At 56.8% G+C, this 26098-nt stretch overlaps 1 protein-coding gene across 4 annotated transcripts in view; it reads right to left on the minus strand.

Annotated features, from left to right (window-relative positions):
- EVL (Enah/Vasp-like) overlaps positions 1 to 26098 on the minus strand; it is an 83062-nt gene that overhangs the window by 25199 nt on the left and 31765 nt on the right. For 3 of the 4 annotated variants that reach the window (XM_058655242.1, XM_058655243.1, XM_058655240.1), the window contains exons 2-3: positions 12595 to 12763; positions 4586 to 4763 (exon numbers count right to left, since the gene is read on the minus strand). In XM_058655242.1, the coding sequence (XP_058511225.1) occupies positions 4586 to 4763; positions 12595 to 12763 (347 nt within the window). Of the gene's footprint in view, positions 1 to 4585; positions 4764 to 12594; positions 12764 to 22810; positions 22966 to 26098 lie in introns of those variants that run through there. The other variant, XM_058655241.1, reaches the window with a different exon arrangement.

Raw genomic sequence — 26098 nt, forward strand, 5'->3', positions numbered from 1 at the left:
CCACCCTCAGCAGCAGACACACCCAGCACCACCTCCACATGCCCTGTGCCTGGGCCAGCTTAAGAGGATGTTCGAGTGGGGCCTGGACCTGTGGCATGGTACAGAGCGACCTGGAGGGCACCACCTAGGCAGATGCTGGCCTTGAAGTCCAGAGGGGAACGGGGCATTTCTGAATCCAGTAGGACATGCACCCAGTGGTGCTGTGGCCACAGAATGGGGGTTCAAGGGCCTGTAAGGCCTGGGGTGGCAGGGACTGATGGGGGAGAATGGTGCAGGGCATGTCAGACACGGACCAACGGGCATGGGCACAAACTGCAGTACCGGCAACGTCCTCTGGGTGTCTCCTGTGAGAACAGAAGGCTGGAGCCGGCCCACTCGGCCCCCATGGCGACTTTGGCCAGTGGAGGGCAGTGGGGAGGCAGCCAGAGCCAGGGTCAGCCGCCCTTCCTTCAGGTGGGCACGCTGGGCCTGTGCTCTGTTCACACCAGCCCAGAAGGCACCTGAGGGGTGGAAGGACCAATGGCCTCCCGGCCAGGCCTTTCTTTAAAGGAGTAAGAGGCAACAATTATGAGAAGCCAACTTCAGCCCCAGCCCAAAGGGCTCAAAGGCTCCACTCCATTATGGGCGAGATGTCCTTTTCCAGGCCAGGTGGCTGGTGGGTCTGTCCGGACATCTCTTCCCAGCTCGCCCACAGCTCTGGGGATGTGGTAGGTGGTGGACACCGGTTAGAAACACAGGAGGTTGTCAATCACTAGAAGGGTCAGCCCGAGAAACACAGCGACGTGGGACAAGCTCATGCAGTGTCCTTTCTACTTCCCTCTTCCTAAGGCCCCACCCCGCCCTGGAGCTCTGGGGGAACCGGGAAGGACTGGACGTGTCAGATCTCAGCCACCCAGGATGGTGGGAGTCGCTTGTCCTCCTTCGCTGGGACTTTTGTTTCTTGCAAAATACGGACTTTTCCCTGGTTCCCACTCACCAGCCCCACCTAGGCCCAGCTATGTGCCTTCTAGAAAATTCCCTTCTGTCCCCTTGATGTGGGACACTGCTCTCTGGAGCAGTGGCAGGTGGTAAGGAGGACGGTGTCTGGCACAGGGGGCGGACAGCATGTCCTCAGGGCACCAGCCTCTTGGGAGGGCACTGACGGACTGCACTGCTTAGCCCTGGCGGAGCAGAACCCTGGCCCCATGACCTGCACGGCTGTTCCGCCTCTCCCCACCAGCTGTGGGGAAACACAGCAGTGCTGGTCTCGCCTCAGCCTCTTCTCCCTGAGGTCTCCAGGCCTGGCACCGCTGGGTGCCTGTCACCCGAGACAACAGGGACGGGTGAGAGGGGACATGTCTGCTCTTCCAGCTCCTCCCCTCCCCTCACGGCCCGCTACCCTCTCAGCCTGGTGGCCCTGTTCCCCTAACAGGCACTGTGATGGTCCTGTGTGAGCCCACAGGAGATGCAGACAGCGGAACTCACGGCCATAGAAGGAAAGGCAGATCAGAATGAGGCTCCAGGCGTCTGGTGAGGGCTGGAACAGGGCAGGGTCCTGGGTGCTGGGAGGGGCAACGGAGGGCACCTGCCACAGACAGCCTGGGAGATGCTGCCACGTGTGGACGTGCTATAGGTCACCTTATGGACAGTGAGGATGTCGCTGGTGGGGTGGGGGAACATGCAGATCGTACTTTCCCAGGCAGAAAACAGCAAAACGGCACCTGTCCTAAGACGGCCACGGTCTGGCTCAGGGCGTGAAAGCCGAGCTCGGTACCCAGAGGCGTCTGAGGGACACAGGGCGTGCACTCAGCCAGGGCTGACCTGTGCCTCCCAAATGTCCAGCACACCTCTCAGCTCCACAGTGCCTTGCCCCTCTGGGTCTGGCGGGGGCATGGCGGGGGCTGAGCATGGCTGCTGGCTGCTGTGGGCCGCTGGGGCCTGTGCCAGGTGTGTGCTGCAGGCCCTCCCTGAGCTTTCGTGCATAGCTGACCCCTGACTTGAGAGGAGCCCAAGACCCAGGTGCCACACCATGAGGGCTCAGCTGGGCCTGGCACCAGATCTCCTGTCATCCCTCACTGGCCTTGGGCTCTGAATGCCCTGAGCAGCTGGCAGCTCAGCTGGGCACAGAGGACGGGCCCATACCAGAGAGGAGGACGACCAGGGCCTGCCTTCTGGGTGTGGAGACAGCTGCAGGAGGCCGGGGGCTGCCTCAGACCTGCGGGCTGTAGTGGTGAGGCAGAGTTGGGCCTGCGAGGGCCCGGTGCAGTTCCCAGGGAGTGTGTGACCTAGTACATGAAAAGCAGGTGCGGCTTGTCCTGCATCCTGCGAAGCTGTCACCATGCACTGGGACCACGCTGAGCCTGTGCAGTGACCACCACAGCCAAGCCGGGAGTGACTGGCTGGCGCTGCTCCCGGCAGTCAGCAGGCTGCAAGGCAGAGGATCTAGGGTGAGTCCACCAGGACACCCCCACATCCATCCCCCGCCTCCCACACAACGGGCAGGGCCCCGCTGCCAGGACTTGAAGACCACTGGGATGGGTGACTCCCTGACACCCGACTCATCCTCAGGAGTGCATGGTGGCTGGGCATGTGGCCAACAGGGGACTGGGGCATGTTTCTGTCCCTCCCAGCGGAGGGCGTGACGAGCTGTCACAGCAGCCTGTAGGCCAGCATGTAGAGTATGGGCACCGCCACACATTCATGCAGGGACACGGAGAGGTTTGCAAGTGCCAACAGAGGCCCCTCTGGTGTGGGATTACAGTCACCTTCCTGGTTGGGACGTAGTCTGTGGCTACTGGTCCCCAACCCCTGCACAGGTCAGGCCCTTGGGAGAGCAGAGGATGTGGGGAAGGACTGGACCTGCTCCCAGCCAGAGGCTGCAGCGACAGCGCCTCCAAGTGGCGGCCGAGGGTTCACCCCTGCTTGGAGACTGCCAGAAGCCCCGAGAGCTAGGATGTGCAGAGATGGGAGGCTGAGCCCGCACTCCAATCTCACAGATGAGGGACTGAGGCCGAGACCAGTGCTGGGACCAAAGCAGCGGCGGTTAGAGGACTCCTTGGCTGGGAACCCGATAGGGGAATGCAGCCAGCCATGGTGTCCGAGGGTGGCCCTGTACTGTGAGCTCCCTCCACACACACGGGTGCTTGCAGGAGTTGCTCTCAGTCAATCAGCGCCCAGACATGACCTATCCCCACAGTCACGGGGGCGGGAGAGACCTGGCTCCCTTCACTGCCAAGCTCGAGGCTCTTGGGTGCGGAAAAGCTCCAGGGACGTTTCTGTCCGGCATGTGCAGGCCCCAGGTGGCCACTATTCCACACTACTGTGGCTGGGAAGCGTCCTTACCACGCAAGTTCTGGGCAGCCAGCCCACCTACCCACACGGTGGCCATGTGTCATGGGAAAGCAGTGCGCTCTGCAGGCACCTGCTGTGTCTGTTGGTTCTGGGGCCATCTGTTCACTCAAACTTTTCCAGGGTACTGACCAGGTCCAAAGCACCAACACGCCAGCCCTGGCTCTCAAGGAGGAGTCACCCCTGCTCTGAGCACCCCGTCTCCCCACCCAGCCCCCCAAGATTCTGAGCACTAGGTCTCTCCACTTCCTTCCTGGGTTTTGGTGGTAGTGGTGGTGCGACAGTGACGGTGTGTGCAGGTGCTGAGCAACTCCACAGCCCGCCCATCAGTTCCACCCCAGCTCAACTACATGAAACGAACACCCCACCTGCACCATCTGATAAACTAGGAACTCGAGACTCTGAAAGACACAGTCTCTTGCCCAAGGACTCAGCTGCAACGTGGCAGATAGAGAGCTGGAACAGAGCAGTACAACCCCCAAGGCGGGTCTCCAGTGCCCTGCTCTGCCAAGGGTCATCAGGGCACGGCCACCAGGGCAAGGCCCGGTCCTCCCCTCCCCCACCGGAAGCTCACACCTCGGCCGGGGTGGTGGCTTTGCTGGCAATGCTGCTTGTCCCTCCCCTCCTCGCTGCTGTGTATGCCACCACCTGTCATGGCATTCAGGTCCCTTCAGCTGGGAAAGCAGCTGCCCCCAGCCCCTTGCTGATCTTCCTGTTTGGATGCCAAGCCTCAGATGTCGCACTGTGCTTTTCCCAGCCCATGTGAGTGCTCCCATGCCCAGCTCTGGGGAGGCCACCCCACCCCGGTCCCTACACTGTGGGTGCCTTACCCATGGGTCTCCAGCCCTGTGCCTCCCCCCTCCCCCCTGCCTTGTACAATCTGCCTTGGGGACAGAGATACCAAAGGGCAGAGCTCCTACTTGCTGTGCTGTGCCCCCTGAGGGCTTGGTGTGCACTGTGTTTGGAGCCATCTGCCCCCACCCACAGGACTCTCACCGATCTCCACAGCCAGCCTCTCGCACTCAGCAGCTGTTTATAGAACACACACACACACACACACACACACACACACACACACACGACTGGACGCGGAGCTCCTGCCACACACCGGGCCCTGGGCGCTCTAACCCTCCTGGACATCGGAGCAGACGGCAGGGCTCTCAGGGGCCCACATGCAGCCAGCCCCACAGCGTGGTGGAGCTGGCCCCTGAAGCAGGATGGGCGGGAGCAGCACAGAGCGGCCCGGGCACCAGCTCACCTCCTTCCTGGGCATTCATGATGTTGAGGGCGAACAGCATGGCGTTGGAGAAGGTGGCCGCCTCTTCTTTACTGGCGAAGTTCAAGCCGTAGACCTGGCGGGCATCGCGCCACTGGTGGAAGGTTGGTGTTGCCTGATTGTACTTCAGCCCTTTCACGATTGAATAATTGATCACAACCTGGAAGCCAAAGGGGAGAAACGCGCGTTAGTAAGTAAAAGTGAGAGTGAGCCGGCCGGAGGCGTGGCGGGCAGGCTGTGCACTGGCATCTCCAGTGGTGGCATGGCCCCTGGCACGGGGTTCTTCTTCTGCCTGGCTCTGCCTGGGAGAGGTGCTCCGTGAAGGTGACAGACGTCCCTCGAGGAGACGTAGAAGGCTGCAGCCTCACTCTGTACCCCCTGATTTTTGCTCTTGGTACTGGGAATCCAGGCTCACACCCGAAGAACTGACTGGGAGAGTTAGGCTTGCTTCTGGGTCAGCACAGAAAGTGTGGGAGACGTTAGTGCACCACACGCACCAACCAACGCAGTGGCCAAGGCAGCTGCTGGGACTGGAGCCACCATGCTAAGGCGGTGGAGCGCCTCAGGGGGTGGTCACGCTCAGTGGGGCTGGACAGAATGTTCTATCAAGATGGCTAAGCATGATCAAAGCAAGACCAGGACTGTGGCCATCCCAACTGCTGTGTTCCGCAGTGTCAGGGAATGTTCTGGAAATCTCCGGTTGGCTATTTCCTTTTAGGAGGACATAGAGGGCGTAAGAACCGTGTGTGTGGGAGATGATGTCCTCTCCCAGGACACAGGCCACTCGGGTGCCTGCCCGCCTGTCCCTGGGCCGACCCTGGCTGTGCCACCAACCCCTAGGGCAGAAGGCTGCTCATCATGTGGCACTGGCCGCGGCCATGCCTGGCTGCCCCGAAGGCGAGGGTACAGGATCCTGGGAGCTGCAGATTCCCCCCCACTCCATTGCTTGGCAGCTGAAGGACCCTGCATGGCCGCTCATGCCCGTTTCCTCACCCAGGAAACGGCGACGAAGGGTCGGCACCTGTGCTGAGCACCCTCGAGAACGTTCCTCACGCTCGAGTTTAGTTATGAGAGGCAGAGATGAGGGCGCCTGTTTCTGAACCCACCTAGCGGGTCTCCCTCCACCAGGAAACTCCCGACTTGCAAGCTTCTCCCCCACGGCAGACACTTCCTCGTGTGCTGCTCAACAAACTCACTGCCCTCCGCAGTGTCCGGAAGACATTTTCCTCTAGAAACTTCTCTGGCTGACTCCACACATTGAGGCTGAAGACCCAGGAGAACGGAGTAAGCTGGAAGCAGACCTTTCTTCATAACGAGGTCTTGTCATCCCAGCCTCATTTATGGAAAAGACCACCCTTCCCCCCCTGAACAAGGGCTGTCTAAGTCATGTGGCCACGCGCGGCCGGGTCCAGTTAGCGCTCCTGCAGCCTCCTGGGTCTGCCTGCAGGCTAACCCCCGCCCCCAACCGCCGACTGGCTTCGTGGGAAATCTTCCAATCTTTATTTTTCTAGATTGCTGTAGCTGTTGTAGATTGATTTCCTTATCAATTTTGTAAGCACCTGGAAAATTTTAACAAAATACCTTCTGAGATTTAAATTGGGATTACTTTGAATCTCTTAACGGGTTGTGGGCACTCAGGTTTTCCACATGCACTGTCAAGTTCTCTGGCATGACTGTCCGTCTTCTCCAACTCTGGGCTCAAAGAGGCGGCAGGGAAGTCCTGGTCTGCGGGGTTGAGTTTGCAGGAAGGCAGCGGGGATGTGATGCGGGGCGCCGTGTTGGCTTGGCTGTTTGGAACCAGTTATCTTTCACTGTCATTTTCTCATTTTGCATTCTGGAATTTCAGCAAATGCTTTTGACTGTATTTCTTTCTTTCTTTTTAAACATTTATTTATTGGAAAGTCAGATTTACAGAGAGGAGGAGAGACAGAGAGGAAAGATCTTCCGTCCACTGATTCACTCCCCAAGTGGCTGCAATGGCAGAACTGAGCTGATCTGAAGCCAGGAGCCAGGAGCTCTTCCAGGTCTCCCACACGGGTGCAGGGTCCCAAGGCTTTTGAGCCATCCTCTACTGCTTTCCCAGGCCACAAAGTTGAGCAGCTGGCATACGAACCAGTGCCCATATAGGATCTCAGCGCATGCAAGGCGAGGACTTCAGCCACTAGGCTGCCACACCAGGCACTTTGGTCTGTTTCTAAGAAGACCATACAGTGTTTGTTTTTATGTTATTACATGGGTCTTGCATTCCTGGAATTCAGGATGTTATTTTTAATATGTTAGATTCAAGTCATGAATCTTGTTTTGCTTACGGAATGCATCATTGATCATCAGAAATTCTCCTCTCGCCGTGTTCTGTGCAGCTTCCGTATCGCGGTCAGGCTGTCTCAGTAGGGCGCTGCAGGGACTGGCCCTTGCGTCTGTGCTCTCTGGCAGAGTTCAGGGCCGCCAGGCCTGTCCTTCCCTGGCGTCAGGAAGAACTTGCTTGTGACGTCACCGGGCCTGCGTGCTTCTCCGGGAGACTGTCAGGTGTGTTGTTACACACCGAGCCTCTTCAGCAGATGTAGGACTATTGCCCTGTTTCCTCCTGTGTCCGTTGTCAATATATATATATATATATATATATATATATATATATAAAAATATAAATATTCATCTGCTTCTTTGTTTATTTGGAAGGTAGACTGAGAGGGAAGAAAGGGGATTAGCGGAAGAGAGTGAGTGTGAGGGCGAGACCTTGCACCTGCTGGCTCCGTCCCCCAATGGCTGAGGGGCAGGGCTGGGGCGGCTGACGCCAGCAGCCGGGGACTCCATCTGCTCTCTCGTGCAACAGCAAGAACAGGCACGTGGGCTGTCACGTGCTGTCTTACAGGAAGCTGGGCGCAGCAGCGTAGTAGCTGGGACTCAAACCGCAATCTGCTATGGGATGCTGGCACACCCAGTCGCGGCTTCACCCAGCACCCCGCCACGCTGGGCCAGGGAAATTGTTTTTCAAGTAATCTGTACGTGTCAGCAAAGCTGTCTAATTGATTGGTGTAAGTCCCTTGTAAGATTCCCTCGTAATGGCTGTAGTGCTTACACAGGAGGGTTCTCTGCTGACAGCTGCCCCTGCTGCGTTTCTGACAAACTGTGCTTTTCCTTACCTTTCCCTACATCAGTCTTACCAGAAGCTTTACATTATCATTATTTTTTAATCAACCAACATTTTGCTTCAAAGAATCGTGCTTCTCTTTTTGCTGAGGACAGCAGGGTGGCTAGCAGGGATGGTGGAGGGGTTGGTCACCAGCCCCTGCCTGCAGCCCTGAGGGCTGGCGCTGGCCAGGGTAACCAGTGTGGCCGACTCTCCAGGGGGAGCTGTCCGTGCATGACAAGGTCGTTACAATAAAGTGACCATGTCCATCACGCACTTGACGCCATCACACTTCGTCACATCCCACGAGAGGACAAGGAGATGGGGCCGCTCAAGCCCTGACCCACACCTTGTCCAAGACCATGCCTGGGCCTGCGGAGCACGTAACTGGTGGGCCTGGCCTCACGAAGCCTACCTGGCGTGCAGACAACCTCGCTCCTCTGCTGGCCTCGCCCCAACCGTGGCCCCAAATTCTTGCTTGCGTCAGAGACAAGTCTGACCCAGCCATTCCAGAGCAATTTCTGTTTTGAACCTTTTCCCTCCTACTTTGTTGGGAATAATTGGCTTTTTCCCTCTAGCTTCTTGAAGCAGTACAGATGACTGATTTTTGGTCTTCTTTTCTCAAAATAACCTTCCTTCCATGTGCTGTTTTTGCACTGTGTCAATGTCCAGAACTGTTCAGTCCAAAATGTTCTCCAATTTACACTGCGATCCCCCATCTGACCTACAGTTCACTAAGTAATACACCACTCAATGTTTGAACATTTGGGAACTTTTTAGTTACTGTGTTACTGACTCGTGGCTCAACTGGTGCTTGTAGAACAGGTGCTGATTTTGGGGGAAGGAATTATTTATTGGAAAGGCAGAGTGATAGAGAGAGATCTTCTACTTGTCACATAACTGCGATGGCCTGTACAGGCTGACTCCAGGAGCCTGGCACTCCCTCCAGATCTCCCACATGTGAGGGAACCAAGAACCTGGGTTGCTTTCTGCTACCTTCCCAGGTGCGTTAGCTGAAACTGAATCAGGCAGCCGGACTTGAACCCCAGATGGGATGTGGGTGCTGCAGGTGGCGGCTTAGGCCACAGCCTCACAACAGTAGGTTCCTCTGTTTGAGTTTAATCCACCTTCACCTGAGGCTTGCTTTATAGCCTGGCACGTGGGCTTCCCTGGCATGTGGGCTTCCCCGGCACGTGGGCTTCCTCGGCAGCTGCTTCCTGCGCCCTAGAGTGGGCGCTGTGCCGTGAAGTCATTGGCTGCAGCCTCCACAGGTATGAGTTAGGCCAAGTGGGTTAATCATCAGGCCCCGATTCTCTGTCTCCCCTGCTCTGTCTGCACGCTGGCTCTGCCACCTGCAGGTATGACTGGCATCTCCACCCATGCTTCTGGATGGTTTCATGCAACCCTTCAGATACGCCCATCTTTGCTGCACATACGTTGAACATATGCTCTCAGGTGTCGCCCCCTCAGGATTACCGTGACTTCACTCATCCGGCTCCCTCGCCAGGAGGAAGGCCACAGCTGGGCGGCACTTGCTGCCTCCCCGGCGACTCTACCTACCATGAGTGCGGCCACATCAGTGTCTCTGTTTGCTCTCATTCCGATTTGAATTCTTACTTATTTATTTATTTTTATCGCAAAGTCAGATACACAGAGAGGAGGAGAGACAGAGAGGAAGACCTTCCATCTGCTGGTTCACTCCCCAAATGATTGCAACAGCTGGAGCTGAGCTGATCCGAACCAAGGAGCCAGGAGTCTCCTCTGGGTCTCCCAAGTGGGTGCTTTGGACCCCAAGCTTTGGATCATCCTCCACTGCTTTCCCAGGCCACCAGCAGGGAGCTGGATGGGAAGTGGAGCTGCTGGGATTAGAACCGGCGCCCATATGGGATCCTGGCGTGTTCAAGGCGAGGACTTTAGCTGCTAGGCTACTGCGGCTGGTCCCCAATCTTGAATTCTTAACCTGGTTCTGATCGGCTTGCTTTCCAAATTGTAACTCACCAAGCGTTGGCACGACTGATCCGGACATGGCTGAAGGACAGACTATTTTAACATGAGGCATTCATTGTGGGTCCATAATGACAGCGTTTGTAATGTTTTATTCTAGGGAGAGTGGGAGTGGAAAGTGCCATTCCTGTTCCTTTACAGGGAGGTCTTGCAACTCCAAATACCCATGGAGTAAAAACAGCAGTCTTTTCCCAAAAGGCAGCTTGGCAGTGGAAAATGGTGCTCCTGCCCTGTGTGCTGGTGTGCACCTGAAACCACGGAATCCACAGGTGGCCAAGGCCTCCTGTCATCAACTTCTGACATGACATCCCTGCTACAGCCTCAGTGCTGGCCAGCAGGCCCCACGCGCTTGCCACCCACATGAAAGGCCCACAAGAGGTACCCAGCTCCTGGCTGCAGCCTGGCCTCACCCTGACGGCTGTGGACATCCGAGCCACGCACGAAGCAGTGGACAGGAAACGCCCCCACCCCAACTTCTAAATAAATTAGAGACTGAGAACTGCCTCCAGGCAACAGTCCTTCAGAGGTCTGCAAGTGGGGTGGGGCCCCTTCCCCTGCCACCTGGCTCCAGCTGCTGCTCTGCTCTGCTCTCACACCTACCAACAGTGCACAGATCTGCTGGGAGACTGCAGCTTGGGGAACGTGGGGGTAGCCGAACGCTCTGGACACATGGGGGTAGCCGAACGCTCTGGGCACGTGGGGGTAGCCCAACGCTCTGGGCACGTGGGGGTAGCCCAGTGTTCTGGGCACGTGGGGGTAGCCCAGTGCTCTGGACACATGGGAGTAGCCGAATGCTCTGGGCCCGTGTGGGTAGCCGAACGTTCTGGGCACGTGGGGGTAGCCCAGTGCTCTGGACACATGGGGGTAGCCGAACGCTCTGGGCACGTGGGGGTAGCCCAGTGCTCTGGACACATGGGGGTAGCCCAGTGCTCTGGGTGAACAGTGAGCAGTGTCGGGGGCAGAAGGACAAGAATGTCCCTTCTTCTGCACCTGCTACTTCTGTGGATGCGCTCTGTGTCCATTGGTTTGTTTTGCTTCTTTGAGTTCATTTTCACTCGCCCTGTGCTGTTGACTCAGCCTGTGATGTCACACACAATTTTGGTGGCCATAGCTCACAATCAACTCTGACTCTCGTAGGGAACAGGTTAGACCTCAGCTGATGGTAATGACACAGGGCGAGTACTGTTTCCCACAATCAACCAAGACTTTGAATGCTGACAGAGGTGGTCCCTGATGCTGCTGCCACCCCTTCCCCTCCCCCACCCCCGCACTGGCGGAAGCCTCTTCCTCACTGTGCAGTTTCCTTTGAAGGACGCCCTGAGGGGCATGGCTCTGCCAACAGGTGTCTCTGTGTTCTGCGAACCCTGCTTTCCACTGGCCCAGGCTGTCATCCCAACTGCCCTGGGCTGAGGCTGGATCACAATGGAAGCAGCTGTGTGGGGGATCGCGCGTGGCGATTCAGGAACCACGCCGAGGGAAGCGACCCTTCCACTAGAGGTTCTTGGCCAGATTGGATTATTCTGGAATCTTGGGAGCTGCTTTGGGATGCTGGTGTAATTGGAGCCAGGGTGCTAGCCAGGCTGTGCCGTGTGTCTCGGACAAATCTAGAACAGGGGAGCGGCTTCCAGTCGTTCTCCAGGGACGTCTCCATGGCATGGTGGCCCATCCATGGGAAGGGGTTGCCTCCAGGTACCAAGAGCTTGTGGTTACACAGACGCCCTGAGTAGGGGACCCTGGGGCAGGAGACCCTTGTTAGTCACAAGGCTCTGAAAGTCGGTAAAGGTGCTTTCAGCCAAAGAAGAAACTCAAACAGGTAACAGGCTGAAAAAAACCAAAAAACAAAAAAACCCCAAGCTCTGTTCTCGTGTCTCACCGTCAACACGCTGATTCTTCCGGAAAGAGCAGCCAGCCTGCTTTGGGCCTCGCTGAGATCTGGCCAGTGAAGGCTGCTGGGAGACACTGTGGCTACAGACCTCTTAAGGTCATTGCTAAAAATGTCCTTGTTGCTCTCCAAGAAGAGGGCTAGAGGGAAAGTGACCGAGGTGGTGACCCAAGACACCGTGGCCTGGCCAGATGAGCGTTCCTGTGGCAAATGCCGCCGTTGTGCCTAGCTCCCTATGCCCTGAGAAGGTGGATGCCCAGGGGCTTACTGGGAGAGGACCGATCCCACACTCTCTCCAAACCACGTTGGTGCTCTTCCCAAATGAGGCCTTGGGAGGCTGTGAGCCTGAAGTGCTACCTTGCATGGATGGGCAGGTGCCGTGTCTGGCTAACGCACCTGCACAATGCATCTGCCCTGGCTTTGCTAACCTCTACCTGATAATAATCCAGCGAGGTAGGCCGGGTGTAAGACCCCTGACTCCAGGTGACATGGGCACTACTGGAGCTCAGAAAAAAATAGTTGGTTGAAGGTCTTGCTCAGTGTGGATTCAGATCCCCACCTCCCTTTATTATTATTATTTTTTTTACAGAGAGGAGAGACAGAGAAGAAGATCTTCCATCTGCTGATTCACTCCCCAAGCAGCTACAACAGCCAGAGCTGCGCCGATCCAAAACCAGGAGCCTGGAGCCTCCTCCTCCAGGTTTCCCACATGGGTGCAAGTTCTCAATGCCTTAGGCCGTCCTTGACTGCCACCCCCTACCCCCCAGGCCACAAGAAGAGAGCTGGACGGGAAACAGGACCGCTGGGACCAGAACCAGCGCCCATATAGAATCCTGGTGCGTTCAAGGCGAGGACCCCCCCAGTCGTGAGGCTATTGTGCCAGCCCCCCCTTGACATATGTGTGCGAGTGTGCATGTTTGTCTGTGTATGCACGTGTAGCGTGCACAGGGTCGCAGCACCTGTGCCTCGAGTGCTCACCTGCTGATCCTGCAGCTTGACCCCCACCACACGGAAAGTGTTGCTGGCAGTGTTATGGTACATGCTGATCCGGCTGAAGCCCTGCTGGCCCGGCTTGAGGGGCACCCACTTCTTGCTGCTGTCATCATACACCATCACGGAGGCCCGGGCTTGGCAGATGCTCTGTTCACTGCAGGGCGAGAGAAAACTCAGGGGTCAGCCTCTGCTACGGGGCACGAGGAAGTGAGGCCAGCTGCAGCTGGCCCGCAAGCCACTCCTTGCTGCCAGGCCTTCCGCCTGCCTGGTGATTGGCCAAGGAGGCTCTGTGCCCAAACTTCCATGGCTTGGCAAAGGCAATGCTTTGTTCTTGGGGGAGTGGGGGAAGGCGCTCTGGTGAGCGAGGGATTCTGTCTGCCGCCGGCTCACAGCTGCAGGTGCCGCATCCTAACAGTCAAACCAGATCATGCAGGGAGGAAGCTGAGCCTTGGCACTTAGGAAGGAGCTGTCCATGAGCTCATCACAGAGGAAGAGAGCAACTCAGAGATGGGAAAATGCTGGTGCCACGTTACGTACGTAGTCAGGGACGAAACCCGGGTCCCCTGTCCTACACGAGAACACAGCACAGAGGCTATCATTGCAACATCCAACAAATTGCCCAAGTGATGCATCGCGACAAGACGGCATGACAAACCCTGGGGACGGTGAAGTGGCCAGCTGACCTGACGCACACAGCAGCACAGGTCACAGAACACACACGGCTGCATCTGCATGCCCTGGCCCCGCAGGGCACCTCACCTGCTCAGAATGCGACAGAAAACCAGGGAAGACGCAGAGGCGGCCCTGGAGAGAGAAAACGTCATCGCTCAAGTTAATATGGCAAAACCCAGAGGAGTCCATGAGCCGCTGGCACCTCGTTTACATACAAGCCCAACCTCGGGGACTGGCAACAGGGCCGAGTATGGCTGACTCAGGCAAGGGAGGCCATACGGGGACGCGAGGAGTTGGCGACAGCCTCGGGGGTCATGGTGACCCCATGACAAAGTCAGAGTTCACTCACTTTACCAGAACGAAGCATCTGAAAAGGACCCTCTCCTTAGCTCTGGGACCCACGGGGGGCCAACAGCAGTGGTTTTCCAAAGTCAGCTCTGGGGGGCTCCAGACACCTCAACTTGACCAACATGATCAAGCTACAAAGCGTTCCAGAGGGTGGGACGGCCCCAGGATCTCCCCCTGCCGTTGAGGGACTCTGTGATGTAGTGGGTAAAGCTGCTACTTGAAACATGGAGTTCTAGCTGCTCCACTTTCAGTCCAGCTCCTTGCTAGTGTGCCTGGGAAAGCGGCAGATGATCCAAGGGTTTGGGAACCCACGTGGAAGAGCCAGACGAAGGTTCTGTTTCCAGCCTGGCCCAGCCTTGGCCACTGCAGCCATCTGGGGAGCTAACCAGCAGATGGAAAAGCTCTCTGCCTCTACCCCTCTCTGTAATTTTGCCTTTCAAATTAAAAAAGAAATGTTTAAGTGTTATTTTTTAATTAATTAATTTAATTATTTTTTGGAAAGCCAGATTTACAGAGAGAAGGAGATACAGAGAAAAACATCTTCCATCTGCTGGTTCATTCTTCAAGTGGTTGCAATGGCCAGAGCTGAGCTGATTTGAAGCCAGGAGGTTCTGGATCCCCCTGTGCAGGTACAGGGTCCCAAAGCTTTGGGCCGTCCTCAACTGTTTTCCCAGGACACAAGCAGGGAGCTGGATGGGAAGTGAAGCAGCCGGGATATGAACTTGCGCCTATATGGGATCCTGGCATGTACAAGACAAGGATTTACCCACCAGGCTATTGCACCAGGCCCTAAGCATTATTATTTTTTTATTTGAAAGGTAGAGGGCAGAGGGAGAGAGGGCTTATCTTGCTGACTCACTCCTGATACCCCTAACAGTCTGAGTCGGAAGGCAGGAGTTGGAAACACCGTCCGGGTCTCCCGTGTGGATGGCAAGGATTTAATCACCTGGGCCATCTTCACTGCCTCCCAGGTCCCAGCTGGAATGGAAATGGAGCAGTCAGAGGTTAAAAAAAAATGCAACCATAGGGCCTGGAGCCATAGCGCAGTGGTTAAGGTTCTCGCCTTGAACACACCGGGATCCCATATGGGCGCTGGTTCTAATCCCAGCGGCCCTGCTCCACATCCAGCTCCCTGCTTGTGGCCTGGGAAAGCAGTCGAGGACAGTCCAAAGCCTGGGGACTTGCACCTGCGTGGGAGACCCGGAAGAGCTCCTGGCTCCTGGCTCCTGGCTTCGGATTGGCTCAGCTCCAGCCATTGCGCTCACTTGGGGAGTGAACATCAGACGGAAGATCTTCCTCTCTGCCTCTCCTCCTCTCTGTATATCCGCCTTTCCGATAAAAATAAATAAATCTTTTTTTTTTTTTAAAGCAACCATAAAAAGCATTAAGTATGGATTTAAAAAAAGATTCCATACCAAAATAAACACTTCCATTTCCCTGCAAACTTTCTGAAGTGTCTTGCCGTCTGGCTTTGCCCTCATGTGTTACATGATGCCCCGTGCTTGCTCACACGGCCCCAAGCACCACAGCCACTGCATCGCCACCTGGTCACCGGCTGCTCGCTGCAGTTCTAACTGTGATAGTGGTGGGCGTGTGCTGTGTGCTCCAGACCCCACCGGGAGGGGAAGACTCCAGGGCAGGGGGAAGTGGGGTAGCACTCCAACCTCAGAGGACGGGGTAGGAGCGCAGCCTGCTGCTGGCTGGCATGTTACAGAGGTCTCGGCGGGCATCAGCAGCCGCTGTGTGAGAGGCCCTTGCTTTCTCGGGTCCTGGGCAGTGGCCACGCATGGATATAACCTTATCTTTCTTAAAATTTCCTCTTTTTTAAATGATTTATTTATTTTTATTGGAAAGTCAGGCTTACACAGAGAAGGAGAGACAGGAACATCTTCTGTCCACTGGTTTACTCCCCAAGTGACTGCAATGGCTGGAACTGAGCTGATTTGAACCCAGGAGCCACGAGCTTCTTCTGGGTTTCCCATACGGGTGGCAGGGTCCCAAGGCTTTGGACTGTTGACTGTTTCCCAGGTCACAAGCACGGAGCTGGTTGGGAAGTGGAGAAGCTAGGATACGAACCATAGTTCATATGGGATCCTGGAGCATGCAAGGCGACAACTTTAACCACTAGGATACTGCGCCTGGCCCCTGGACACAACTTTTGACCCTGTCTGATCCTCGCCTGGATGCGGGAGTGGGCACTGGCTTAGGGTCGCACAGCTAGGGTACAGAGCCTACTAAATTTTCCGACTGGCCATGAACAAGAGTCCCCAAGCCTGGCCAGCCTGGAGGGGCAGGGGTGCTGGGCACTGTTCTCAGGAGAAGGCCGTGTGCAGTCTTCTTGCCGCAGACCAAGCCAGGGAGGGGACATGGGATTTCAGGTGAGGGACGCAGGTTTGAGAGGTATGCACAGAGCAGCCTGCGGGAGGGGTTGTGGTTTGAGTCAGTAGAGGGAGCAGGTGACAGAGTGAGCCCTGGGCCCACACTGACACACAGTCACTATTCTGATCATAATGACAGCCATGGCCGCTCCCACATCTCTGTAGTTGTTTTTAACATTTCAGGTTTGAATTAAGCTCATGGTTAACCAAAGCCCCTGCCTTCCCCCATGTGCACAGGACATGCCGCTCTCTGCTTATTTTGCTATCACTTACAAGATCAACATGCAGGACCCCACACATGGGATCCCTGATGAGCGTCCTACAGGCCAGCTGGCTGGGCTGAGCATCTGCTATTTAAGTTAGCATTTTCTTAAAAAAAAAAAAAGTATCAATTGGTGCTGGCAAATGTGCAAGCAGCGCCGGCATCCCCGAGGACCCTGTTGTGGCTGCTCCACTTCTGCTCCAGCTCCCGGGGAAGCTCCGAAGCTCCTGGCTCTGTCCTGGCTCAGGTCTGGCCGCTGTGGCTAGTTGGGCAGTGAGCCTGTAAATGCAAGGTTCTCTCTTCCTCTTCTTTCTCTTCTTTTTTTTAAAGAATTCTTTATTTTCATTTTTAAAGATTTTATTTTCATTGGAAAGGCAGATCAGATTGATGGAAAGAGACAGAGAAAGATCTTCTGTCTGTTGGTTCGCTCCCCACGTGGTCTTAATGGCTGGAGCTGAGCCAATCCTAAGCCAGGAGCCAGGAGCCTCTTCTGGGTCTCCCATGTGGCTATAGGTTTCCAAGCTTTGGGCCACCCTCCACTGCTTTCCCAGGCCACAAGAAGGGAGTTGGATGGAAGTGGAGCAGCCGGGACATGAAATGGCACCCATATGGGATCCTGGTGCTTGCAAGGGGAGGATTCACTATTTGAGCCACTGCACCAGGCCCTCTTTCTATTACCTCTGTAACTCTTCCAAATAATATTTTTAAAGTGTCATTTACTGAGTAAGCGAGTGTTTTTTAAAAAGCGGTGGGCTGTGCACCTTCTAGCATAGGTGGAGGTGGGAGGCCCGGGGCTGCCCCACTGCACACTGGGCAGGGGACTTTGGACTTTGAGCACAGCACCCCTCCTCGGCCCCCAGTTTCCTGCTTACAACCCTCAGACTCATCAAGGGGCTTCCTGGGTGCCAGGTAAGAAAATACAGATGCAGCGGAAGACAAAGCTGACTGCAAGAGAAGCTCACGGCCCCGCCCCTGTGGCCTGAAATCAGTCCCTCTCTCACGCTCACCCACCCTCGGGGACCTGCTGGGCCCGCGGCTGCCAGCTGTCGGTCCAGAGCCTCTGCGCCCCCCTGCTCCTCCTAGCTCTGATCTTAAGGTAAGGGGAAGTCATCTTGGATTCTGCCCAACGTTCAAATTTCCTTCAGGCTGCTCCTGGCATCCACGACAAAACCAGAAAGGAGAGAACACACTTTCACCAAAGGCGAGAAAAGCAGTGTACCCAGCATGGGGCAGGGCTAACCGTGGGCCCAGGCCCGAGGAGAAAGGGGCCTCAGACCTGCCAGGCCATGGCCTGGCCTGCAGGCAGCACCATGCTCACTTCTGTCTCTGGCACAGCACTTCATGCCCTGCCTGCGGGCTCCTTGATGTCCCCGTCATAAATGCCATCGCTGTAGACCCCCACCCCTTGCCTGGTGAACACACACCCCTGTGACTGTGAAGCCGGGCATGTGGGGACTGGGTGTCACGGACACGTCTCATCCACCACCTGCTATGCCTCGCCTCCGAGGATGTACTACCACCAGCCAGGGCAGCCGACACAGGCGACCCGTGTGTTCCCTGCCTCCCCGTGGCCTGGGACTGCACGCAGGGAGACAGCAGCACTGAGGGTGGCCACCTGCTGCCCCTGGCGCCACCTGTGCAGGTTCAGGCCCAGGGAGAGGCCGGACCCATGGTCCCTGCGCTGGTCATCCCAGAACTGGCACCGTGGGTCTCGGCCCCAGTGCCCAGAGCTGGCCATGCCCTTCAGACACACTCACTCGCCTCTGTCTTGGCCCATGACCAAGGGGCTTCCCACAGGGGCCACAGCCTGGGGACTGCCCTGCAAGAGCCCCTTTTCCCACTCTCACTACAGAGCTGGTGTCTAGGGGAGCACCAGGGGCCCGCTGCCCTCTGGCCTCGTCTGCCTCCCACCACTGGATCACTGTCCGAGCTTGCCCTGGAGCCTGCCTTCGGTCTCTGGGAATCCATCTGGACAACGTCCAGGGTGCTTCCCAGCTCTGTCCCTGGCTCCCTCCTCCCCAGTGTGGCCCCCACCCCACCTCCTCCAGCATCTTGCTGCTCCCCTCTGCCCGGGGCTCCTGGAGCTGGGGTCCAAGGGAAGGCTGCCAGCCTGCTGGAAGTGCCAGACAGCAGTCAGTATGCCCGGCTTGCCTGATGTTCCCCAGGGTGAATCACCCAGAATTTCCTCTTCTCTCATTCTATGTCCATGGCTCTCTGATGGAGCTCTGTGTATTTTAAGAATCAGGCACGGTGGTCATCAAGCCTCAGGGGGTCCTTCCAGAGTTACTGTGGGAATCCACGTCTCTGAAGTGGGCCCGGTGGAGCGCTCACACCGCCTGGGCTGGGCCTGGTGCATCACTGGTGCCCTGATGCTCCTACACTGGCACACCTCACACTGAGCCTCTTTCAGCTCCGGGACCCTATTTCCCGCCCTGGGACATGACTGAGACGTGGGGTTCCACGAGGTCCAAACCAAGAGGGCCCCAACTTGGGTCTGGAGCCAGAGGCCTGGGCATCTCTGGCACACCTCCCTGTGTTCATGGGTGTCTGTTTCGCCTCCTTCCCACTGCCCAGGTCGGCGCCTCTTACTCCCCGCCAGTGCTCCAGCCAACAGTAGTCCTGGCTCTTCCGTCATTACAGCTGTGACCCCAAGGGCCCTGCCTTCCCATACCCTTCCCAGGAATTACAACGGGGTGACGGTGTGAGCCTCAAGGAGCAGGGCCAGGCTGGGTGCGAGCCAGCTCCGGTTCCAGCCACCACCTGGGCAGGCCCTTGAGGCCCTGTTCCCTCCTGTCTTCAGTGGAAGCCATTCTGGTCCTGACAGACCCACCGCCTCTCCATGGCCGACCTCAAGTGGACCTCGCCATGGAGAACCTCCACGCCTTGCTTGTACCTGCTCACCCATCACTGACTCCCTGACCATCTGTGAAGGACACGCTGGGCCTGGCCATGCTCTCCAACAGCCGCCCACTGCCATGTGTGCGGTGCACTGGAGGGCCCATCCTCTGTCCTCAGGGGAAGGGACAGATGCCTGCACAGCCCTGTCGCAGGCACTGCATCCCAAGTGTGCAGCGAAGAGTGCCTGCCCACTGTTACCACGGATCACGGGGCGTGGCCACGGGGAGGCAGAGCTTCAGCAGCTTTGTCATTGCCCAGGCCTGGCCACTTGTCGCCAATGCTTGCCCCACCAAGTCCCCACTCAGCGCTGAGACACATAGACCTGGAGCCACAGGCTTGCCCAAGCTGATCAGGCTAGTGACCTGCCCAGTGTCCCGCACAGAGTGGGAGACAGCCTGGGCTTGCCCCCAGTCCTGGCGTCTCGCCCTGCAGTGGGCGTCCTGCTCTCAGCAAGGCAGAACAGTCCACATCCACTTTCTCAGGCTGTTGTGACATGATTCTCCTCTCCAGCTTCCCACTCTGGAAAGCTTCCAACGCACAAACCTGCTCCATGTACACCCTTGCCACCCAGTTACCCACTTCTCCTCCTGAGCTCTAATCCCAGGTGGACGAGCACACGTTCCTGTGAAGTAAGGGCTCTAAACAGGCCACTGACGTAGTACTGTTACAGCCCAGATCGTCAGTGATTACCAATCACTCCAACGAGGACTCCACACACTCCGAAACAGCGTCTCTGCCGTGTCGGATCCGAGGACCCCGTCGGCACTCCTGGCTCGGTTCCTCTTTTCGAAAGTAGGACTTGTTGTTGTTACTTATTGATGGTGTTTCTTGCTGAAGAATCCAGGCCTATTCTGGACTGTTCCGTGTGACTGAATTCAGGAGGGATGGCACACAGGGCATGCAACAGCAGGCTGCCAGACCAGGCAAGGGTGGTCAAGGGTGCTGCACTGGGGGCTCTGGGGAGAAGGTCCCTTTTCCCCTGGGGATTAGGAAAGCCATTCCAGGATGATCACCTACTTTACTTCGTAAGGGTTACAGGCGTGCAAGGGCTCTGCTCTTCACAGCTGACTTAAATTCTTGCTGAGCTCCTTCTCAGGCCCGGGGGAAGGTTCCCACGCCTCAGACCAGGAAGCGGCTCCACCCCACGGAACTGCTGGTTGAGCGGGGGCCCTGAGGCAGCTCTTCTGTACCCACGCACTCCCCAGTGCCAGCCTGAGCCTAGCAGTGACTTGTTCCACATGTGCTGTGGGCACAATCCCCATGAGCTATGTGGAGGAGGCCAGGAGCCCTGTGTGTGTGCACGCCAGGGCCATTCCCGCTTAGCAAGATGAAAACACAAGCAGAAAGCAGCATGCGCACGTTAGCTTGCTCGGTGACATGCTGCCCTGGGGAGTTGCCCTGTGCCCTCAGGAGACAAGGGGCAAAGAGGCAAGCATGTCGGTACTGTTAGCAGCAGGCTTTGTCACACAGAGCCCTGAGCGGGTCAGCATCCTGACCACGTTCTGGAAGCTGCTGGGTTAAGGGACTGCAAACAGTGGCCTGGGCCGAGGATCTCCACAGCTGACTAGACATGGCAGTGTTCAAGCCAGTTCGGGCCGGCAAGGCCTAGCTTCAGGGTTGGGCCCACAGCCCTCCTGTCTGTCCTGGCCCTCTCTCCACTCCAGCTGGCGGATCGCGTGCAAAGTGTCCCTCCTCTGCGTCCCATGTGTGTGGCAGCTGGCTCCACCTCCCCATGCAGTCCAGAGGGACAGGGTCAGCCCTCCAGCCAGCTGCTACTAGTCCAAACCTGGCCCCCAGCACTTCCCACACTCTGCCAGGGCCACCATAGAGTGCCACCCTTGGGAAACTGTCTGCTAGAACATGGACATATGGTCTACTCAACCCTTACACAACCTATACATTCTAACACGAGCCGCTGTCGCAAACTCTGGGTCCCTGGGGCTTGTGATTTTTTTAAAGATAAAATTATTTATTCAAAAGGCAGAGTTACAGAGAAGGGGCTCCTGACTGACAGGTGGTCAGAATTGGAGCGAGATGTAAAGACATTAAGGCCGTTGGAGGGCCTCACCCTGGCACCACAGCGGCCCAGGGATCCAGAAGTTACGTCCCTGCCTGTCAGTGGGAGAAAAAGGGCAGTGCAGCCCACCTCACAGCAGGGGTGGCCACTGACCCACCCACCATCGACCCGGCCCACCTCATCCGTGCACTTGGGGGTGGGAACCAGAGCTGTGGGCTGCAGAGCTCAAGGTCACCAGCACCCCGTCTTTGTCCTCAGTAACATGTAAGACAAGAGTCAGGCAGAAAGAGGCAGGGGACGGGATACCCACGCACCACCAGTGGGCCTTGCATGACGAAAAACTTGAACAACGTCCACACTCTCAACAGCCTTTCAGACACCCTGCCCGCGCTCCGTCCCGTCACTCCTGACTGGTTTTTGCCACCGGGAATGGCTGGGGTAGCATGAGCTGTGCGAATGTTGCGTAAGAGAATGGGCAACTGAGGCAGACTTGGAAATAGAAAGTGTTCGGTGTGCCTCTGCTCCACCAGCGGAGCCTTTCAAGCAAAAGGAAAATTGCTACAGTGATGGAAAACTGGCTGCCAGGGGCAGAAAGCAGGCCCACAACCAACCGAACTGGCCCAGAGGCTGTGCACCGAGTTGGACCTGCGTCCAGAATGGGCTGACTCTCCATTTTGGCTTGAGAGACAGGGACAGTAGGAGAGTGACCGAGCACGAGCGAGGAGGCAGCACTCAATCCCTGCCTCCCGTGTGCCCAGCTCGGCCCACCACCTGCTGCCTCCTGGACAGCATGTCACAGGAGGCTGAGGTGAGGAGCCACAGCCGACCTCGAGCGCAGACATGAGTGTCCTGACGGTGTCACTGCCTGCACCTCTCACGCCATGTTCCCAACTCACAACCTTGGAGGGCCGACTGGGTTGAGTTCTGGTTCCAGGCGTCCGGTAACCAGTCTTGCAGCCCTGGGCAAGCCCTCAAGTTTCCCAGGTACCCAGCAGCAGCGGGCACCCCTTTCTCATTAACTCCAGGATGGGGGTGGGAGGGGATGGGAGTTTGAAAGAATCAAATAAAGCGGCGAAACAGTACCTGGGGAACTGTGAAGTGAGGTTTAAGGTGAGGGACTGATTATTGCTGTGTGCCAAGTCGCAAAGCAAGCTGTAAGGAATCCAGCTAAGAAATGCCCATACCCTGGAGGACAAACAGCATCCCGTACCCTGCAGGCTCCTTGGGGCCACAGGATCCTGAGCAGGCGGCACAGGCCATACACAGGATGGCTTGTCTTGGGGCCAAGTGGCGATGGCCCACGGCATGACCCCAGGCTCCTGAGCCTCCTCAAGTTGCAGCTAGTCAGCAATCCACCAAGCACGCCTGGGCTGTCCAGCCGCCCTCATGGGGTCCCCGCCCCCCTGCAGACTGAGCAGCCTGCTACCTTCTGAGGCCTGTTGACCCAGAAGCCAGACACTGGCCCGGGGCGTGGAAGTCCCTGAGGCCAGTGCTGGGGGACTCGGTCCCCAACTGGCAGGTGTGTAGGCTTAGGCAGCCCCTGGCCCTCTGGTCCCGCAGCTCTCAGCTGGTGCACCAGCAGGTTTCACCATGCGGGTCCCCTGCCCCATCGGGTCCCCTACTCACACTGTGGCCATGGCGGGAAGGCTGTACGTGGGGGGTCCCACGGGGCCAGGCAGGGTTGACCGAGGAGGATGGACTCACTGAACACAGCGACTGCCTTTGAGACTCTGCTCAAAACCAGACAGGAAAAGGAAGTTGAACCAGAGACAAAGGGGAAACAAGCCCAAGTTAAAAACTGAAACCCAGGTAAAAAATAGAGAAGCAAGAGGCTGGCGGCGCAGAGCTGGGCCGTGTGGGCGGCTGGGAGGCCAGAGCAGGGCCTGCGACCTCAGCCTGGAGCACTCCCTGTGAGGGCAGTGGAACCTGGGCGACATGAGCAGGGACGGGGCAGGCTGGGGAGCTGGCTGCAGCTCTGAGCCAGCTGCAGAGGGCTCGGGGAGCAGGTGGTCCCAGTGCCATGGCACGTGCAGGGTGGGAGCAGGGCGCTTCGTGAGCAGAGGGGGAAGGCTAAGTGGTCACGTCCCTGGGGCCACATCTGCACTTCCACGGAGCTGACAGCAAAGCCGCAGCTGGAAGCTGGTGCTGCTATTCACACATCCACTGCCCAATGGGGCTAGTAAGGCCTGGGCTGCCTGTACCCACAGGGCCCTCCCATTCCCAAGCTTTCGCCTCAAAAGGCCCCGAAATCCCAACAAGGAGGCACCCCTGCTGCTGGAGTCCAGGCTATGAAGTGAGGGGTAGCAGCTCCAAAGGAAGAGGCAAGCTCAGCACACACGGGTTTCAGGCTGTCACGGACGGTGAGAGCTCGTCGGGGGCCAACACGCTCTCAATGTTGCAAACACCTTTTGGCGATTCCTAAACACATGCGCATGTCCCTGTAAAGAGGGTCCTGGCTGCAAGTCTCACACCTTTGTGTTCAAAATGTTTTTCATGTACTTCTGGTGGTGGCTTCTTTTCTTGTGGATTATCCAGAAGTGTTCTGTGTGATTCTGGAATGTCTGGCACGCTCCTCCATCTGCTGTTTATTTCTGACTTTATTCTTCCGTGGTCAGAGAGCACGTTCCACTGCCAACTTCTGCGCTGGCCCTGGTTCCGAGTTGCTGTCCAGGTTGAGGTGGGGAACAGCTCCGGCTCAGAACTTCCAGGCGCTACTCCGCCATGTTTGCTTTTGTCTAACTTGTCTCCCAGTTGCCAAGAGACAGGCCTTAAGTAACCAGCCATGGCTGTGGACTGATTTCATGGCTTTCCAAGCTGTTGGGGACATTCTCTCCAACCTCCTTGCTTGTGTGCTATTGTAACAAGTTACCACAAGCTTAGCTGCTGGGAAGAATACATCTGTTACTGTATTTAGGCACAAGATGACAGGTGATCGGAAGGCCAGCATGGACCTCCTGGGTCTCACCTGGTGAGATGTTGCCAGCAGAGGGAGGACGCTCCCTCAACCTTTCCCAGCTGCCACGCTCCGCCCGTATTCTCTGGCTTCTGGCTGCTTCCTCCATCTTTAAAATAAGCGACCAGCGGAGCCTCACACTGGCCCTCCTGGCCACAGCCAGGACAGGTTCTTGTTTTCAAGGATGCGTGTGGTATGCCAGGTCACCTGGCCACGGGTTCTGAGGACCTGGGGAGGGAGTGGCCCTACGCTGTCTGTAACCCTTCCTTTTGCTGTCAAGCCAACCACACCTGTACTGAAGAGCATCTTGTAGACAGCCGTGATTGCCACTTGCATCTCCATCCGGTCTGACGATCCTGCTTTGTCTGGGTAACAGTTCACGTCCCTGACGCAACAGGACTCGGTGCCGCGGCCTTTCTCCCTGCTTCCTGTTTCTTTCCTGTCTTGGGGGCCATGAACCCGTTTTCCAAATTTCACGTGAGTTCGTCCTCTGAGCTTCTGTCCCTCTTCAGCATGTAGGGGTCTCTCTACGGATCACGACAGATGGACCTCGTTGTGTACCGAAGGTGCTGACTGCACCAAGTCGGAAGGGCAGAGCATTGCAGCTGCAAGACCATGTTCTCATGGTCATTCCTGTGACACGGCGCACATGAATCAACCATGGCTCTCTTACACGGAGATGCACATATACATACACATATATGTATAAGATTTATTTATTTGAAAGGTGGAGTTATAGAGAGATCTTCCATCTGCAGGTTCACTCCCCAAATGGCCACAACAGCCAGGAGCCAGGAGCTTCATCAGGTCTCCCACACAGGTGCAAGGGCCTAAGCACTTGGGTCATTCTTTGTTGGTTTTCCAGGCCACAAGCAGGGACCAGGATTGGAAGTGGAGCAGCCAGGACTCAAACTGGTGCACATATGGACTATTGGCACTGCAGGCAGTAACCTTACCAGCCATGCCACAGTGCCGGCCTCGATGTGTGCATAAGGACCTGAAGATCCAGGCCTTTCGCACGTCTTCTACGTTTCTCTTCTGTTCTCCTTGATCCGCTTGATCCCCTAGGTTTTCTGGTATCCCCTCAGGCTGAGGAAGCTGCTTTGGCATGCCTTGTCCAGCAGATCTATCAGCAACATATCCCAGGTTCCACTGAAGAACAGCTTGCTTGTCCTCAGGCCCGAGGAACGTGAAGAGCCGGCTTTACGGGCTTTCTGGGTCTCCTGGATTGGCACAGCTCAGCCAGCTTGCCCGCCCAGCGGCCGCACTCCTCGGACTGCCGTCGCGCTGACCTCCTTGTTCAGTTGCTTTCCTGGGGCTCTGCAGCCCATCCTGTGTTCATCTTGCTGCCTCACTGAAAATCTTGATTTCGCACTGAACCAGGGAGAGAGAGAGAGGAGAGAGGAGTGAAAGAGAGTGAGCTCCCACTGCTGGTTTACTCTGCAAATGCGGGCAGTGGCTAAAGCTGTGCGTGGCTGGAGCTGAGTGCTGGGAAGAGCTGAGCCAAGTCTCCTTCACAGGTGGTGGAAACCCAGTGACGGGCCACGGCTGCTTCCTGCAAGGGGCACACGACCAGGAAGCTGGCGTCGGAAGCAGGACAGGTACGGAAGCCAGGTGCCCCGATAGCGAACAGGGGCATCTTGATCTTGACTGTGGGGCCAAACGCCTCCTCCTCTGATCACTTTCAATCTCATAGAGTAAATTGTAAAAATTAGCATTCTCACTCGATGAATTTCTCATTTTGTTTCACGTGATAAGTGTTTCAGATGCTCATTTCTCCACAGTGATCTCCCATCTGTCTACTCTTCATCTGTCTTCTGGAAGCCCCAGATGACATGCCTGCTCTTTCCAAGCCAGGGTCACCTTGGGGCCTACGTCCCTGCAGAGTCGGCTCACGTTTTTGGATATGGCCTCTGAGTGATGGCCATGTGCTGGGCACTGTTAGCACAGTATGGAGATGT

The sequence above is a fragment of the Ochotona princeps genome, chromosome 26, assembly GCF_030435755.1.
Source record: "Ochotona princeps isolate mOchPri1 chromosome 26, mOchPri1.hap1, whole genome shotgun sequence".
NCBI classification, from domain to species: domain Eukaryota; kingdom Metazoa; phylum Chordata; class Mammalia; order Lagomorpha; family Ochotonidae; genus Ochotona; species Ochotona princeps.